Source organism: Silene latifolia, chromosome 7 (assembly GCF_048544455.1).
Source record: "Silene latifolia isolate original U9 population chromosome 7, ASM4854445v1, whole genome shotgun sequence".
NCBI classification, from domain to species: domain Eukaryota; kingdom Viridiplantae; phylum Streptophyta; class Magnoliopsida; order Caryophyllales; family Caryophyllaceae; genus Silene; species Silene latifolia.
The window spans coordinates 48,721,150-48,738,948 of NC_133532.1; the positions used below are offsets into that span (position 1 = coordinate 48,721,150).

The following is a 17,799-nucleotide window of genomic DNA, read 5'->3' on the forward strand; positions in this document are numbered from 1 at the left end:
TGATTCGATTGATTCGATTCATTCGATTCGATTCGATTCGTTCAACTATATTATTGTAATTATTATTAGTATTGTAATTATTAATACTATCGTTATTATTATTATTATTATTGTTGTTGTTATTATTATTATTATTATTATTATTATTATTATTATTATTATTATTATTATTATTATTATTATTATTATTATTATTATTATTATTATTATTATCATCATCGTCGTCGTCTGGTTCTTTGAAATATATATAAATAGACAGCAGTGTGTAATAACGATATTTTTAGTTCAGAAATAGGAATCATGATAAAATAAAAATAAAAATTATTAATGTCAATACATCAAATGCTTGCAATTGTGAAAAATGTTTAGATTCAATGCAAATTACAAAATTTAGTTATTCGGATCATCTACTTCCATATGTTCTTCTTCGTTGTCATTTTGCGACACTCCATCTTCATGCTCTTCGGGATTGTTATCTTTCCAAATAGCTTTAGCTATATCCATTCTCACTTTAGACATAAGGCTCATTCGATCTTTATCATCCAAATTTGTATCTGTTCTCCCAATAACTGCATCATGTTGTACAATTGGGATACCAAGCTTATGCATTCGTATGAAATTATGAAGTGTGAAACATGAAACGATAATTGACATCGATACTTTGGTAACATCCGGGGCATAGTTTTCAAGACCTTCCACCTTTTCTTCAATTGACCAAACGCACATTCAACTTTCATTCTTAATGAAGAATGTCGGTAATTGAAATGTTCTAACATTCCTATAGGTGGTCCGTGCTTAAATTCCGCAAATGGGATCGACGTTGGGATCGCAAATAGGAGACAGATATCCAATAGTATTAAGATATCCGGAGTCCACCAAATAGTACTTACCTACAAAGTAAAATAAAAATTGCGTGAAAATCGCAAAATAATGAGCTATAAACAAATAAAGAAAATTATTTAATACTTACCTTCAGGTGGATGAGGAAAAACATATTTTGAGGCGGTTAGAGAATCTCGCCATCTTTGTAAGATCATGGGCACTCCCTTCCCAACCCACGTTGATAAATGTAAAAATCCTATCAAATGAACAACAACCCAACACATTCCAGGTTTTACGACCATTGCGATTTCGAAATGGTGTACCAGTACGATCACTAATAACTGCTTCTATATGTGTTCCATCTATGGCACCAATAGCATCCTAAATAATAGTAGTAATAGAGATGTTAAAACTCAAAGACATAAGGCAGTAAAAAAATATAAAAAAAATAGCTAAATGCACGAGGTACAATATTACCTTGAAATAAGGCCAATAAAGTGAGTTATTTTCTACCTCCGGAGGCACCTCAAGTAGATCGCGGTGTGGTCTAATGATATCATGTGACAATATAACCAAGGCATCCAACACTTTTTTAAAATACACACATATTGTAGATATGGAATGCTTGAATCTATCAAAGAACATCACGATAGGAAGAGCCTTTGGCCAATATGTATAAACAAATTCCTATTTGTTCGTCCACTTTTATATACTTACCATCAACTAACAAATTCCTTTCAATCATCAAATCTACAAGTTGTAGAAACATTACCCTATCAAGTCGTAGTTGTTCAAAACATGATGTAGCGTTTTCATTCAACAACTTGTGAATGTATTCAGCTCCACTTTCCCCTCTTTCTCTTCTAGGCCGCCTACTTGATGATGTTCGTTGTATACTAGCATCACTTGGTACAAGTGATCTTCGCAATTCTTCTAATGCAATAATTATAGATGCACGTCTAACATTATCCATTCTACAAGAGAACAATTAAAACACAATTATATCAAGTTCAATTATTTTGATATTAAAGTTCAAATATCTTAACCACAAAGTTCAAACATATGAAAATGAAAAGTTCAAACACCTGAAAATGAAAGGTTCAAACACACAAACTTGAAACTACAAAGTGCTTCTAAAACAAACTAGTAAAGGCGAGTGAACAAGGGATCTACGTCCATCACTCTTAGATAGATCCACTTTTGATTATCATTTTTAAGGGATAGGAATATCTTGGCACGTGTTTCATCACTTAAATATCTGACAGCGGAGACAAAGTACGCGTCACCCGATTCTTCTGCAACTTTCATTCTAGTCAATTCATCACTAACCATCTCAGCTGTAGAAGGCTGCTTACTTGAAGAACCAACACCAGTTCCGGACAATAGTGCGATAACTCTATCAAAACTAGTTTCCCTTCTCTTACGTTCTTCTGGACTAATGGGTTCTTCAACCTTTCGTTTACGTGAGGTTCCCACAAAAACTTTTTGGTTAACTAAAGTTGGTGGAGCTTTATGCTCATCATCAAACATGGTTTCTTTAAATTCATCATCACCTGAAACTTCATTGTCTTGAGATGTTTCATCATTAGTAAGATCCTCAATTTGCCTACTCAAGTAAGATGGCCCTTTTGCCATTGCCGGAGAAAAACAACCACCCACCCCATGCGCAAATTTTCCATCAAATAGTTTGCTCATTTCATCAATGTTAGCCAATTCTCCTCTGATTATTTTTAGCCCATACTTTGCATTCCGCTGTATAAAACAAATTATAACTTAAATTTAGATTTAACTAATAATATAGCAAATTGGAGGTAAATTTAAGATGAGTTAATAATAATTTTACCTCTATGAATGCGTCATATCTCTCCAAAGACTTCTCATCTACAGCAACTTTTTTAGTAATAGGATTGAATGATATGCCAGATAAACCTTGCAATTCCTCCCAACCCTTGTATCTTTCTTTCAAATCTGAATAATGATTTTGCACTTGTTTTCCAGTCACATTACATTCTTTTTGTGCATTAAATTTCTTGGCAATGTTTCCCCAATTAAATTTGCTAACTCCTCTGTTTTTCTCCTCATTTAGAATGTTGAGCAAAATTCTTGAATTTTCATCGGGCCAAGAAGTTCTTCCCATTGCGTTACTTTCAAATAAATCGACACAAATTCATTAAAATATTATCGATACGAAGATTATATATAAAAGGCATGGTTAAGAATGATCAAAAGTAACTGATAGGATTTTTAAGGCCGTTGCCGTGGTTGATTATTAAGGCCGGAAGTGATTGTGAATTTCAATTGATTATTTGAATACTTGGCTTTGTATCATTGAGGCTCACTTAGAATCACAGAATTCAGAATTATTCGAAGTTTCTAGCTCCTCTCTTTCCACACTATGCTAAAACAATCCCTAACTAATAATTGATGGAATAGCACTTACCATCAATTTTTACAGCAATTTGAGCTCCTTACAAACTGATACTAGTAAATATCCAATAACATCAATCAACTTGCAACAAGAACAACCAGATTCAGCCTCACGCTAAAAACAGCAATAATGCTACTATCCAAAAGAAAAATCAAAAACACAAATTCTTATTATAGACGGACACTATCCGTCTATAGCTATAGACGGATAGTGTCCCCTCTCAGTCTCTCACAAATTAAAGTGGGTAGTACAAGTGGGTGGAAAATGGATACCCCCATTTGCACTACCCACTTTAATTTGTGAGAGGGACACTATCCGTCTATAGCTATAGACGGATAGTGTCCGTCTATAATAAGACGGACTGAATCAAAAATCAAAAAGAAAAATCAAAGAAAGACAAACATATTCAGCAATCTACTTTTAAGGATGACCGTAACATAGATATCAACACTACATAAGTTTCCCAAAAAAAGTCAAAACTGCAAGCTCAACATTAGTTAGGAATCAGGATTTTTACATTAAAGCAACATTCTTATGATACTGTACACATCATGTTGGCACTGACTTAATATTATCATGAATATCGATGCGATGACCAAACACTCTGTCAATTGATCTCACAACTTTGCAGAGAGAATCAGAGAAATTGAGCTTGCTTTATAGCCAGATTATTTGAGCATTTACAAAGAACTCAATAACAGATACAGAGTATACAGAATCTGGCACATATACTGCCCAAATGGAAACAAGAAAGCACGAATATCAACATTCAAACTTATAGATTATAAAAAAGATAAATCAAATGATACAAAGCCAAGATTTGTGATATATCAACATTCAAACTTAAAAAGATAAATTTAACAATATAACGAATATGATAGAATCATGTAAGCAAAATTAGAAACAGGTGAGTACCTTGGAGCGATCGGGCGTGTTGCGTCGAGGTAGGAGTTTCTTTGATGAACAAGTTCTATGGCGAAGGGTTGAGGAACATAACGTTTTTATTGTCAAAAATAGTCAGTCGTAGGGTTCATGGTAGGGTTTATTATTATTATTATAAAAAATTCAATTCGATTGATTCAGTCCATTCGATTCGATTCGATTCGATTCGATTGATTCGATTCGATTCGATTCAGTCCATTAAGTTGATTCGATTCGATTCGATTGATTCAGTCCATTAAGTTCGATTGATTCGATTCGATTGATTCGATTCGATTCGACGGATTCAGTCCAAAAGAACAGGGCCTAAGTGTCTAGAAAATATAATAGTACGAGGCCTTTTGGGAAGGAGCTCAAGAGTAAATCCGTGAGGGCTTGGCCCAAAGCGGACAATATCGTACTATTATGGACAGTGGACACAGATGGAGCAGAGGCCCAACACTAGATATTCACGCTTCCGCACAACATTATTATTTAGCAAGAATAAGAAAGATCTCATCAGAGATACTAGGTCGTTATTAGTTTATTTTTGAAGCCTACATAAGGCGTGTAATTGCGGTCACAATAGACGTTGAAGATTGAATTAAAATTAAAGTTGTTGCTTTGTTTGTGTTTGCAAGTTCTGTAAACATAGGATCGGCGCGTTTCGTTCCAAAACGGTTTCTGTCTGACGCGTTTTCAGGCTTAAACTAGATCGACTAGCACGCGGTTTGCTACATCGGTCACCATTGTTCAAAGCATAGATCTGTTTTGAGCAAATATCCTATTTTCATTATTGTTCGTTATTTTATAAACCGCTTTCGCGAAATTTTCGTATCATAAGTGGTATCAGAGTTTCGGCTCTTGATTTCCCTAAATCTAGACGGTCCTAGGCGTGTTAAAACCAAATATTAGTTGAATTTCTGATTGCGATTGGAGTTCAAGGGTTAAACTCAAGCAGGTAGTTTGAGGGTTAATCGGTTTTGCATTTCTGGAGCAAGTTTCTAGTAACAAGGCGTGACGGTTTAAAAAAAAAAAAAAAAAAAAAACAAGGTGGGGGAGGGGGCAAAAAGAAGAAGATATGTCGGGAATGTTATCAAGTCAAAACATCTACGAGGAGAATGTTAAGTTTGATCCGAAATTGCCTCCTATTTTTTATTATTATAACGATGAAGAGACAATTGAGGTTAATGGTGATGTTATATTTCAAGAACAAGATCTAGTTAATAAGTGCGTCAATGGAAAATTATTTGGTAATGTTGATGGGCATATAATTATTTTATGAACCAGATTCCTGTAGTTGACATAGGTAATTCAAAAAGATTAAAGCTTGATGTCGTGCAAGGAGGGTGGTGAGATGGAAGGCACGAGCTCATATGGGAAAAGATGGATAAGCTTGTAGGCTGCATTGAAGACAACAAGCTGAAAAGGAGAGCAATGATTTTCACGAATAACTTCATGTTCGTAGTCAATTTTGCATCTGAATTTGCTAGGATTGTATTCGATCCCGGTGGATTCCATGGTTCTAAGAATCGGGACGATTCTTTTGAAGAAAGGGAGTATGATACGATTCCGCATGATAACATATTTAAAAATTCATTAGTTTATTTTCTAATTTAGTTATCTACTTATCTCAGTTTTAGGAAGTTTAATTATCTATTATATCTTTTAGGTAATTTATTATTTAGCAAGAATAAGAAGGATCTCATCAGAGATACTAGGTCGTTATTAGTTTATTTTTGCAGCCTACAAAAGGCGTGTAATTGCGGTCACAATAGACGTTGAAGATTGAATTAAAATTAAAGTTGTTGCTTTGTTTGTGTTTGCAAGTTCTGTAAACATAGGATCGACGCGTTTCGTTCCAAAACGGTTTCTGTCTGACGCGTTTTCAGGCTTAAACTAGATCGGCTAGCACGCGCTTTGCTACATCGGTCACCATTGTTCAAAGTATAGGTCTGTTTTGAGCAAATATCCTATTTTCATTATTGTTCGTTATTTTATAAACCGCTTTCGCGAAATTTTCGTATCATAAACTTATGATACGAATTCTAATCAAAAGAATAGGACTCGTGAGTTTGCAGCGGAATTAACGAAATTGGACAGATCCTGGAACTGTCCGGTTTACGAATTGGTATGATTTGATTATTTGAACGGTTCTGGTACTGTTTGATTGTGAATTTGAAACAGGTAATTTTTATGTGTTTTTGATATTGTAACAAAACAAGAATGAAAAAGGGATATTTGACCGATCTAGACCTATAGATCGTTCAATAGTGATTGTTATTCAAGACCTATTGAATAGCAATCGTGTTAATGCCCGAACGAGTCAAGCAAGAACAATTTTGGATCAAACGCGTCAATCCGATTCAGCAATTGCACACAGCAAATACTAGGGTTTTTCTTATTTCAATTCAATATTCAACGTATGAAATAAGAAGTAAATAAGACCTTATTTATACTAGCTATTAAACCGACCTAATGCCCTAAACACACGCTGAAATTAGCATCACAATCTTACTTAAACTCAACTTTGCTAAAGCTAAAATAATTTTTTTATTCTATTATTCTAAAACTAGGAAATAAACTAATTTGTAAATAATTAAATTAATTTCTTGGAAATAATATTCTGAAAAATAAGGCTAATTTACTAGGATATGATTTCTTTTAGGCAATAAATCTCGACACCACAGGCGCCAAGTAAAGCGTGAACAGTACTTCTTCTGGACGTTCTATTGAACAGTCACTCGAACTGTTCATTTTGATCACTTCCAGCATTATTTCCGTATCATCCCCTCCCCCTTAGAAGAGAACTGACGTCAATTATGGAAGTATAAGTTCGCCTGGATCAAAAACGAACAAAAATTCGTTGCCAAGCCTCAGCCCGTTCATTCCTCTTAATTTTAACATTTGTTTGTGCCATAGCAGCTTGTGCCTTCCACCCCTCCTCTCTCCGTGCACATGCCTTGATAGACTACTTCAAAACCCATTGACGAACAAGCAATGTAAACAAGACAGATTCCTCAAAGTTGCAGCATCCTTTTGTACTTGATAATCAGCCAAATAATAATCTTGCCGAATCTGAAACTTGTTAGATCTAATTGTTCTCTCGATTGGCTTCTCAAATAATTCGAACTCATGGCTACAATCAAACAAATAACACGGCTCCTTGACCAAAGAAACAACCGTATCCCCATCACCATAAACGTCGGATTTTGGAGGCCGATTGAAGTCAATTGTAGAACCAACGTTGTAAACAGCACGTTCTCCACCTTTATGCAACAACGGCTCATCATAATCATCAAAGAACGGAGGTAAATCCAGATTTAATAAATAGTTACCTTCCATTTGAATTTCTTCGTGAAAGAATAAATCTTTGTGGCCTTCCATCTCGATCATCCCCATAAGACCGTCTTAATTTAAGGAAATCAAGAGGCGAAACTCTGATACCACTTATGATACGAAAATTTCGCGAAAGCGGTTTATAAAATAACGAACAATAATGAAAATAGGATATTTGCTCAAAACAGACCTATGCGTTGAACAATGGTGACCGATGTAGCAAAGCGTGTGCTAGTCGATCTAGTTTAAGCCTGGAAACGCGTCGGACAGAAACCGTTTTGGAAAGAAACGCGTCGATCCTATGTTTACAGAACTTGCAAACACAAACAAAGCAACAGCTTTAATTTTAATTCAATCTTCAACGTCTATTGTGACCGCAATTACACGCCTTATACAGGCTTCAAAAATAAACTAATAACGACCTAATATCTCTGATGAGATCTTTCTTATTCTTGATAAATAATAAATTACCTAAAAGATATAATAGATAATTAAACTTCCTAAAACTTAGATAAGGAGATAACTAAATTAGAAAATAAACTAATGAATTTTTAAATATGTCATCATGCAGAATCGTATCAACTAACGTACGTCTATTTCCCGTCAATAGCCTCATTAACTGAGTAAAGGGCCCTACAATACAAGTCTAAAGTTGGTTTTAAATACTTCCTGAAATGTTCTTCCCATTTCATTATAATAATACTCATATAAAATAAAGAAATGGGAAGAACATTAAAATGTGGAGGGAGTAGATTTTATGAAATTTTAATGCTCCATAAAGATGTACTCCCTTCATTTCGGTCAATAATTTAAACATGTTTTATTTTTCCCTCACAAAATAAGATAAGTGTAAATTATTCTCTGAAATAGAAGAAATATTAAGTACTCCCTCCGCACAATTGTTTTCACCTCATTTCTTCAATATATGTGAATAGTATTTTATTAAAATGAGGTAAAAATCATTGTGTGGAGTGAGTAGTATTTTATTTTACTGAATCTTTCAGTTAGCATGGTAATTTTTTTAGAAGATAATTTTTAGTATTAAAAAATAATATAAAGTCGGTTTCTTGTAAGTCAAAGTTATATAAAGTTATTCTCAAAATATTTTTGGGAAAAAGGTCAATAACAACGGAAGGATCCGTTGCGAAAGGACTTTGATTTTCCGGCCCAAGAGGTTGATCCCAAACTTTTGTCGCAAATGAGACATATTGCAACAAAAAAACGTTGAATCGCATTTGCTACGTATTTAAGTAAACGTCACATTGCATTTTCATAATCGTCCCCTCGCACCACATCATATTCTCATAGTCTTTCTGGGTTGCAAGTGACAATTTTTCTTGCAGAGTGTTTTCTTTAGGTAATTTTACTTTTCGTGACACTTTCTCCATTTATATCTCTCAATTTATAAGAGTAAATATTATAAAATGTATTTCCTTCGATCCATTGAATTATTTACGTTTGCTTTTTAGGCAGTATTCATAAGTGAGAAAAATCTTCAATACAATTTCTAATATATAACATAAAAGATAGTCATGTAAGATCTTATTTAAATTGTCTTATCGAGTGCATTATTAATATCAAATTTTTATAATTTTTAATGATATGTAACTAAAGATATGAACAAATGAAAACAAACATTGCATACGTTCATAAAACAAACGTAAACTATCATATAGAACGGAGGAAATATAATACAAAAGCTCTTTCCAAAAGTTAAAGACAAAGGCTCTGTTTGGCAAAATTACCTGAAAAGGTAGCTGAAACCTGAAAAGGTAGCTGAAAATTAGGAGCTGGTAAGGTAACTGATTATATCAATACTATATATTAATTCCAGAAACCAAGGGACTTCCATGTAATTAAATAAATCTATATACATTAATTATACTATATAGTTTTAAATCGCTAGCGCCGTGTGATGGACCTGAACAAGGGATTTCAATGTAAATATTATATAGTTTTGGTTAAAAGTATAAATTTAGAGAATATTAGAATATGGCGAGTTTCCTTAAAATAAACGGGTCCCACTTATGGTATTAATTAGTATAAATATGTTAATTATTTAACATACATAAATATAATATAAGTATATGTTATATTTTAGAAACTATTAAAAGCTAAGTAAATCAATTCAGATTTCCAAAAAATATAATATTCCATAATTCATTAGATTTGTAATTTAATTAGTAAATAATAATGATTGTTATTAAATAATATTCTAATCTAATATTTCACATTTATTTAAATATATAACTCTAATACAACTAGATAATCAACACTGTTATGATAGTAACCTTCCATGTGAGTAGTAAAAGCAACAATAATATATAGCAACGGGAGTAGTGATAGGCATACTAGCAGCAACGGGGGTAGTGAAATTAACAATAATAAATGCGGGAGTAGTGAAAGAAAAAATAATGACGGTGGGAGAAGTGAAAGTAATAGTAGTCACAAAACATGTAATGAAAGTAACAGTAGGAACAACGGAAAGAGTATGAAAAATTAACTAACAATTCGATTTTAAGAAAATATTAATTTATTTAAATATACGAGCTTGACAAAACTAACGGGTTAACCGTAAAAATAGCAGAATAATAAAACAAACAACGATGAATCAAGAAGTAGTGAACGTAATAGTATTAACAGGGGATGTAGTGAAAATAATAATATTAACAGCGGGAGAGGTGAACGTGTCTCATAATTTGTTGATTAATTTTACCTCCCATCATAATTTCAATATATAAATTGTAAATGTATGTGTTAACCAAATTTAGAGAAATCATATTTCATAGAAATTAAAATTAAAATGTTAAATAAAGGTAGCCCGGGCGTAGCCGGGCACCAAACCTAGTGAAAATGTGTTTGACAAACTAGCTGAAAAGGTAGCTGATTTTGGTAAAATGACGTAAAAGGATATGAAAATTATTTAATACTATTATAGAATAAAAGGGTACAAAATGGAAAATAAATCATTTCAGGTACCTGATTTCTCAAATGCTACCTGAGGTAGTATTTCATTTCAGGTACCTTATTTGACCAAATAAGCTATTTGCCAAACACTTACAAAAAGATCAGATAGCTGAAACTTTGGTCAAATAAGCTACTTTGGTCAAATAAGCTACCTGAAGTGTCGCTGGCTCCGTTTGGCACGACACTTCAGGTAGCTTATTTGACCAAAGTAGCTTATTTGACCAAAATTTCAGCTACCTGATCTTTTGTAAGTGTTTGGCAATTAGCTTATTTGTTCAAATAAGGTACCTGAAATGAAATGCTACCTCAGGTAGCATTAGAGAAATCAAGTACTTGAAATGACTTATTTTCCATTTTGTACCCCTTTATTCTATAATATTAAATAATTTCCATATCCTTTTACGTCATTTTACCAAAATCAGATACCTTTTCAGCTAGTTTACTAAACACATTTTTATATAATTAGTAACCTTATCAGCTCCTAATTTTCAGCTACCTTATTAGTTATCTTTTCAGGTTTCAGCTACCTTTCACTTTTCAGTTTTCAGCTACCTTTTCAGGTAGTTTTGCCAAACCGAGCCAAAGGCTTCAAAAAATAAAAACGGAGGGAGCAATATACAAAAAATTGAGTTATTTCTATAAAATTAGTCGGTCTTGAAATTTTTCATGCTGAACAATGTTGGGTAAGTCTTGTTTAAGACGGGGTATTCATTTTATCTTTCAAACGGATTGAAATATTATCGCAGGGTGATAATAAGGATAAGATTTTAGTAAAAATTTAATAAAAATTTTAATTTTTCATCATAAACTTATCATGTGATTTGGTATTCTGTGACACGTCTTAAAAAACCGAATACCTCCGTCTTAAATAAGAAATTTTGTATACAATGTTACTTCGTACTTGGTAATAAAATTCAAGCCCATGTTGAATTGTCCACTGACCACTATGGTCAACTAATTTTTAGTGTGTGATTAATCTTTGTTGCATTTTCAGCGATTCTCGTCTCATTTTATTCTCAACAGCTTTACATAATACTATAATAGGTCTTCTTCGCTAAATAGAAAAAGTTCAGGTCCTTATCACTAAACTAAGGTGAAGCTTGTGTCCTCCTTGTGTCCGTAACTCATTAAAATATAGGGTACCCATAAATGCACGGGTGAAAATGCCTTAACCACTGAATTTGTTACACTGTGACAAAAATACCATACACAATTTGGACTGATTGTGATTTGTGTCCAAGGTAGTCGTGAATTTAGGGCTGCCCTAAATATTACCAATACTTCCTTCCAAATTTGTAGACATTAAACACTAAATCTCATTAAAGACGGGCGATATCCGCGTGACGAATACCGTTTTCTCTCACAAAATACACATTAAGACTTGAGAGGTGAGTGGGTGTCCCACATTGTCCCCTCTTCTTTTTTGTGAGAGGTCACAAGTTTGTAACGGGATTAACCCGTCACAAGTAAGACTAGCTGAATTATTAATGTCTCCAACAATTAACAACATTAAGAATTTGGTCATGCTGTGAACAAAGTTTAATCTGAAGGGTACCAAGTTCAAAAACTTGAAATTTTGGATACCATGAAAAAATGGTTAGACCTCTGTACCATATGAATTATCCGAAAAGTTTTTTTCGTCTTGAAAAGTATTAGCCACTTGGAATGCGAGAAATAACTCGACTTTTATACCATGTAAATTATGATCTTAGGCTAATTAGAAAACAAAAATTGCACTTATGACAGCCAATCTCATGATATAATTACTTGTACAAATTCTCATTTGTGACGGGCTAAATCCGTCACAAGCTTATGATGTGATACAAACTTGTGAGGATTTAGCCTGTGAATTACTTGACTTGCAATTACTACAACCAAGTATAAGAATTCGAGCTTATGTGTATTTTTTTCTAAGCTAATTTAAATTTTATGTTTTTAATGTATAAATGAATGAACTCAATACTTTCTAATAAAGCTCATATTCTTTAATATAAAGCTCGGATACTTTGACACAAAGCTCAAGTTCTACACCGTACAACATATACAACTGGTTGTTGTATAGTCCATGAATTGGGGATTGTGAGAGGTCACAAGTTTGTGACCGCCACAAGTTTGTGAGTTTGTTACCGTCACAAGTTTGTGACCGTCACAAGCAAGATGGGTTGAATTACTTGAATGCACTGTTATAAAATGACCGGGCACACCCGGGCGTGAAATCTACTATTATCTATTATAGTACAAAAACCTGAAACAGAACATAAATTACATCATAACATAATACAGATACTATTACATAATAAAGATATATTATTCCATATAAACTATTCCATATAAACTACTCCCTCCGCACAAAAGAGGGAGTAGTTTGTTATTATAGCTTGGATTTGTGGGAGGCTCCCACATGTTTGTCCGACTTCTCCTCACGGAAGCATCGGGGGAATTTCTCACGAACACTACCCTAGTTGGATTTGTGGGAGGCTCCCACATGTTTGTCCGACTTCTCCTCACGAAAGCGTCGGGGGAGCTTCTCACGAACGCTGGGGGGAATCTTCTCCGGATGAGTTAAATGACTGCAAATAAATAGAGCGCTAGTGAATAGAAAAGCAAAGAGCAATAGCAATGGAAGGTTTTATAGAGTCCGTCTCATTGTAAAGACAGATCCACTTACATTTTGTAAGAGGACACTATCATTTTAAGCTTTAGGCGGAGTTGTGTACCATGAGAATTTGTGGGTTTTTTTTTGGGAATGTCAACAAATCTCTAAAAAAAAAGGGTCATTTGTTCTTAAATGAACAAACAAAAACCAATAGTTATGGATTATGGAAAACTTTATATAACAACCCGACCCACTACGGTCGTAACACAACCCAATAAGATGGGATATGTACCTTTGGGCCCATTACTTGTCCTCACTTAAGCCCAAAAGCACAACGCCTTGTTACTAAGTGGTGAGTGGAATCCCTTATAAACATATCACAGCCTCCTCAATTCCCCCGATGTGGGATAACCTTACTCTCAATAACTTGGGGTGTTACACTCTATTTGAAGTTTTACCATTGTGACAAAAACTGTTATATTATATTAAGACACTCAAAAGATGAGATGGCAAAATATTTTCCACTGCACTAGCTCTAAAATAATGAGTAGCTCTAAAATAATGAGTAGCCCTATACAAGTATTGGTAACTTAGGTTTGGTATCACCAAAAGCTTAGGGTGAGATTATCAGTCAGACTCAACAAAGATTTTAAGACTCTGCCACATCAGTTTTCCACTAACTTTTATTATTTTTTTTATTGTTGAGACTCATCTGAGACTCACCTCAGACTCTACTTTTCCATATCACTTGTTTTTTACAAACTCTAAAAAAAAAACAAAAAGAAATGACACATGTGATCCATTCATTGGATAATTTCCTTTGAATGTGGGGTAAAGACTCACCCAAAGTTTTACAAACTCTAAAAAAAACATCAAAAAGAAATGACACATGTGATCCATTAAGACTTTGTTAAGACTTTTATAGATTATTGGTAGTCGTGAGTGAGTCTTGTCTTAGGACTTACCAAGTCTTGTCTCGACTACCAATAATCTTACACTTAGTCTTAGACATTTTCCTATATATAATTTATTCACTATCATACCAAGTGGCATTAACAATTTCTTCCCAACATTAGCTCCAACCTAAAATAAACACAGAGAGGGAGAAATAGTATACTGACAAATAAATTTGAGCCACAAACAACCCAACTGCACCAGAACAAAACAACTGCCAAGCGGTAACTTCATGCGCCATAGAGAATGAGTGAAAGAACAGAATCTGGAAAACCAAAATAAGATAATCAGATAAATTAAATCATAAATACAAGCAGCAAAATTGAAATAAGAAATTCGAGATTAATCAATTATACTATTTATTATATGAAACAAATAAATTAAACCCGAAATCAATAACAACACAAATCTCTTTACAACAAGATTGAATAATAAAAAAAAATACCAAATACAAACAAAAATTGATAAACAAAATCAATGACACCACAAATCTCTTGAAAAAGAGACTGAATAATAAAAAAAAAGACTAAAAAAAATTACAGAAACTGGAAAACCAAAATAAGATAAATCAGATCATAAATAAAAGCAGCAAAATTGAAATACTCCGTAAGAATTATACGATTTATTATGAAACAAATAAATTAAACCCGAAATCAACAACACCACAAATCTCTTGACAACAAGAGTAAGTAATAAAAATACCAAATACAAACAAAATTTTTTTGAAAAACCAACATCAATAACACCACAAATCTCTTGGCAGGAAGATTGAATAATAAAAAGAAAATACCAAATACAAACAAAAACTGATAAACCAACATCAATGACACCACAAATCTCTTGAAAGAAAGACTGAATAATAAAAAGACTAAAGACTAAAAAAAATTACAGAAACTGGAAAACCAAAATAAGATAAATCAGATCAATTAAATCATAAATAAAAGCAGTAAAATCGGAAATTAAGAGAGAAAGAGAGTTGAGAGAGGGAGTCTATACCAGATATACTGCACAATAATTCTTCGGATTGGTTTTCTCTTTCTACAAGCAACGGCGGCCACACGACTTTTTGCTTTATATATATTAAGCATAGTTCCAAGGGAAACTGAGTTTTAAGTCGGTTAGGTTTTTGTTGGATATTGGCCCAGTTCTCAACTTGTTACGGTTCATTTTCATTCAAGCCCAAAGAGGTGTCCGAAAGCATATACGCAAGATCACTCATCATAGATAATTAGAACTTTTGACCATTTTACTGAAACACAAATTGTTAGAAAGGACGGTCTTATAGTATAAGACCCGTCCAAACTTCCACGAAAGCCCAAATCACATTTTCTAGTTACTAGTTGGTTGCACCGTTCGCGCTGCGTACGGTACCTCAAGATAGTTTTACTTGTATAATTGATCGACTTGTGAAATACATTTTAAAAAACTATTTATGAAGTTTGGACATGGAACATTCTTAGTTTCGTTTGACTTCGTATAGCCTTTAATTGCGGATTACACTGTATGCATTTCACAAAAATCTATATGCGCAAAAAAGCATATAGGCCTCTAAATCATAATAGCTTAAACAGATGATAGAGTACTATGGAATGCAATGTATATAGGCAAATAAAGAAACCGTATTTATTAGCTTGAACACAATTTTGTTAATGAATAGTACACAAATAGGTAATTCTCCACAATAAGTGTAACACCCCCTCATACCAAGGTACCTTACCAGGACTACCCAGCATGAAAGGTTGTTACCATCTCGGTTGCCTGAGGTTAGTATATATCAAAAGCAACAGTCCAAACACATTTATTAATGTACGGTAGTTATAAAAGTTACATAGTCTCCAAAATCTAATAAACGAATTACCCAAAGGGCAACAACTACCAAAACAATAACTAAGGCTCGTGACGGTGTCATCTAATCCAGCGTGGTGACTCTCCCATGACTGCCCCAAGCTCAATAAATGTATCACCTGTCACAATCTGCTCACCATCCCCAAATGGATCACCGCAGGTTTTACAAAACAACAACACGGGTCGATTACTCAATCAATATAAGACAACAAACATTACCACCACCGATCATCGATCTCACACACAAGAACCGACTACACACCGAAGTGTGTAGCCCCGCCATTACCCATCGCAATGTAATCCTCGCGCCGCCGGTGGGTGACCGCAGCCCATCCCACCTAGTCCAACTCATCAACGAGCGACTAACAATCCATGTCCCTTAATGTGCACATCCTCTCCCGTGACGGGTTCCACGGAGGGCGAACTAGGGTGTGAAGCCACTTCCGCAAGTGACTCCACCACAATCACACACACAAAGATCACAAAATTTGTCACAACACCACAACCGGCCACAAAGACAACCACACCAATACCATCACCACAACACCCAACCTTCGATGATCGCCAGATAACAACAATTACAACACAAGCACAGTCTTAAATCAATTAATAAAGAATCGAGTAGGAAACCCTACCTTTTCGCAATCCGATATGCTCTAATCAATCATACAATATGCATAGCAATTACCACATCATCACCTACAACAATTATAATCAACAATCAACACACATATAATGACCAAACCCTAAACCCCCAAATTAACCCAAAACAATAATTAGGGCAAAACCCTAAAAGACAACTTAATGAGACTCATGAAATCAGAGACTTATCGACATAATCGACGCAAGGCAAGATTCGTTAGACTCACGAACAATCCACGCAAATGAGAGGGAGATTTGGAGAGGATTAGAGTTACGTTGTGTAGTTTAGGTTTTGTAAAATGTTTAGAAACTGTAAAATGCCTCTCAATATAACTCTAGTCCTTTCTAAATCAACCGCGGAAAATATTACCCTTCAGACCGGATACTCGGTCGAGTATAGAGTATACTCGGCCGAGTATCCTCTACTCGGTCGAGTATTACCCATACTCGGCCGAGTATTCCTGGGCAGTAGCCAAACAGAATACCCAACACACTTTGCTCGACCGAGTAGGCCATACTCGGTCGAGTACCAACCTATAAAATCCGTAGTGTTACAATAAGAGCACAACATACCCAAAATTGAACGCATACGCTTGATAAGAATTTTTGCCAACCATTAAAATTGTCACAGAATGAACGTTTAGAAAGTACAAATACTTGTTTTAAAACTTGTGAATGAAACGTAAACGAAGGATTTTTATTAGTACTGCGATTTATCAAAGGGCTAGATTAATGCAACTATAGATGCAAACTTTACCCTTATCAGCGAGTTTGTTTCCTTCCGTCCTTAAAACATAAGGCACTTTCCTACACATTGGCGGACATCTAAAGTATTGCGCATCACGTTTTGTTGCCATCCATAAATATGGTCCTTATTTGGCTTGTATCTAGCAAAGTACTCTTCACGGCTACGGCCTACGGATTGAAATTCTTCCTGTAATTTGAAATCCATTCTACATCCTTCATCATCCCCGCCGAATTCAATGCGAACAATTCCATCAGAATGCAGGGCTTGGGTGCAATTATTAGTGCATCCTTTCATTCTACTTCTCCCATTTCCCTCGTACTCCTCCTTAATATCTTCACTTCTCCTCCCTATTTCGATATCCTCTTATCGTTTGTATCCTTTCATTCCCCGTTCTCTTAACTTTTCTTCTTTCTCATTACCCTCTTTCTGGATCTCCACCCTTTTCTTCTTCCTCCCATCCGCATTATCCTCTTTCCTTTTCTCCTCCTACTGCTTGTCCTCCTCCATTTACCCCATTCCTCATTTTATCCCATATTCTTC

At 34.4% G+C, this 17,799-nt stretch overlaps 1 protein-coding gene and 1 long non-coding RNA gene across 2 annotated transcripts; both read right to left on the minus strand.

Moving 5' to 3' along the window:
- Nucleotides 1-1,845: 1,845 nt before the first annotated feature.
- LOC141591069 (uncharacterized) lies at nucleotides 1,846-4,245 on the minus strand. The gene is made up of 3 exons (XM_074411518.1): nucleotides 4,166-4,245; nucleotides 2,666-2,966; nucleotides 1,846-2,574 (listed from the first exon to the last, which is right to left on the minus strand). The coding sequence occupies exons 2-3, from the start codon at nucleotides 2,957-2,959 to the stop codon at nucleotides 1,966-1,968; spliced, it is 903 nt and encodes a 300-aa protein (XP_074267619.1). The 5' UTR covers nucleotides 2,960-2,966; nucleotides 4,166-4,245; the 3' UTR covers nucleotides 1,846-1,965.
- An 8,387-nt stretch (nucleotides 4,246-12,632) lies between these two features.
- On the minus strand, nucleotides 12,633-15,112 carry LOC141591070 (uncharacterized). Its single transcript, XR_012520631.1, has 3 exons — nucleotides 15,021-15,112; nucleotides 14,192-14,289; nucleotides 12,633-13,044 (listed from the first exon to the last, which is right to left on the minus strand). It is a non-coding gene; the product is annotated as an uncharacterized LOC141591070 (long non-coding RNA).
- Nucleotides 15,113-17,799: the final 2,687 nt, after the last annotated feature.

Excerpts from the sequence above, each read along its gene's own strand:
- LOC141591069 (XM_074411518.1), bottom strand. The coding sequence starts at position 2,959 with ATGGGAAGAACTTCTTGGCCCGATGAAAATTCAAGAATTTTGCTCAAC. Across the intron at positions 2,575-2,665 it reads GATATGACGCATTCATAGAG|CGGAATGCAAAGTATGGGCT; the intron begins GTAAAATTATTA and ends TGTTTTATACAG.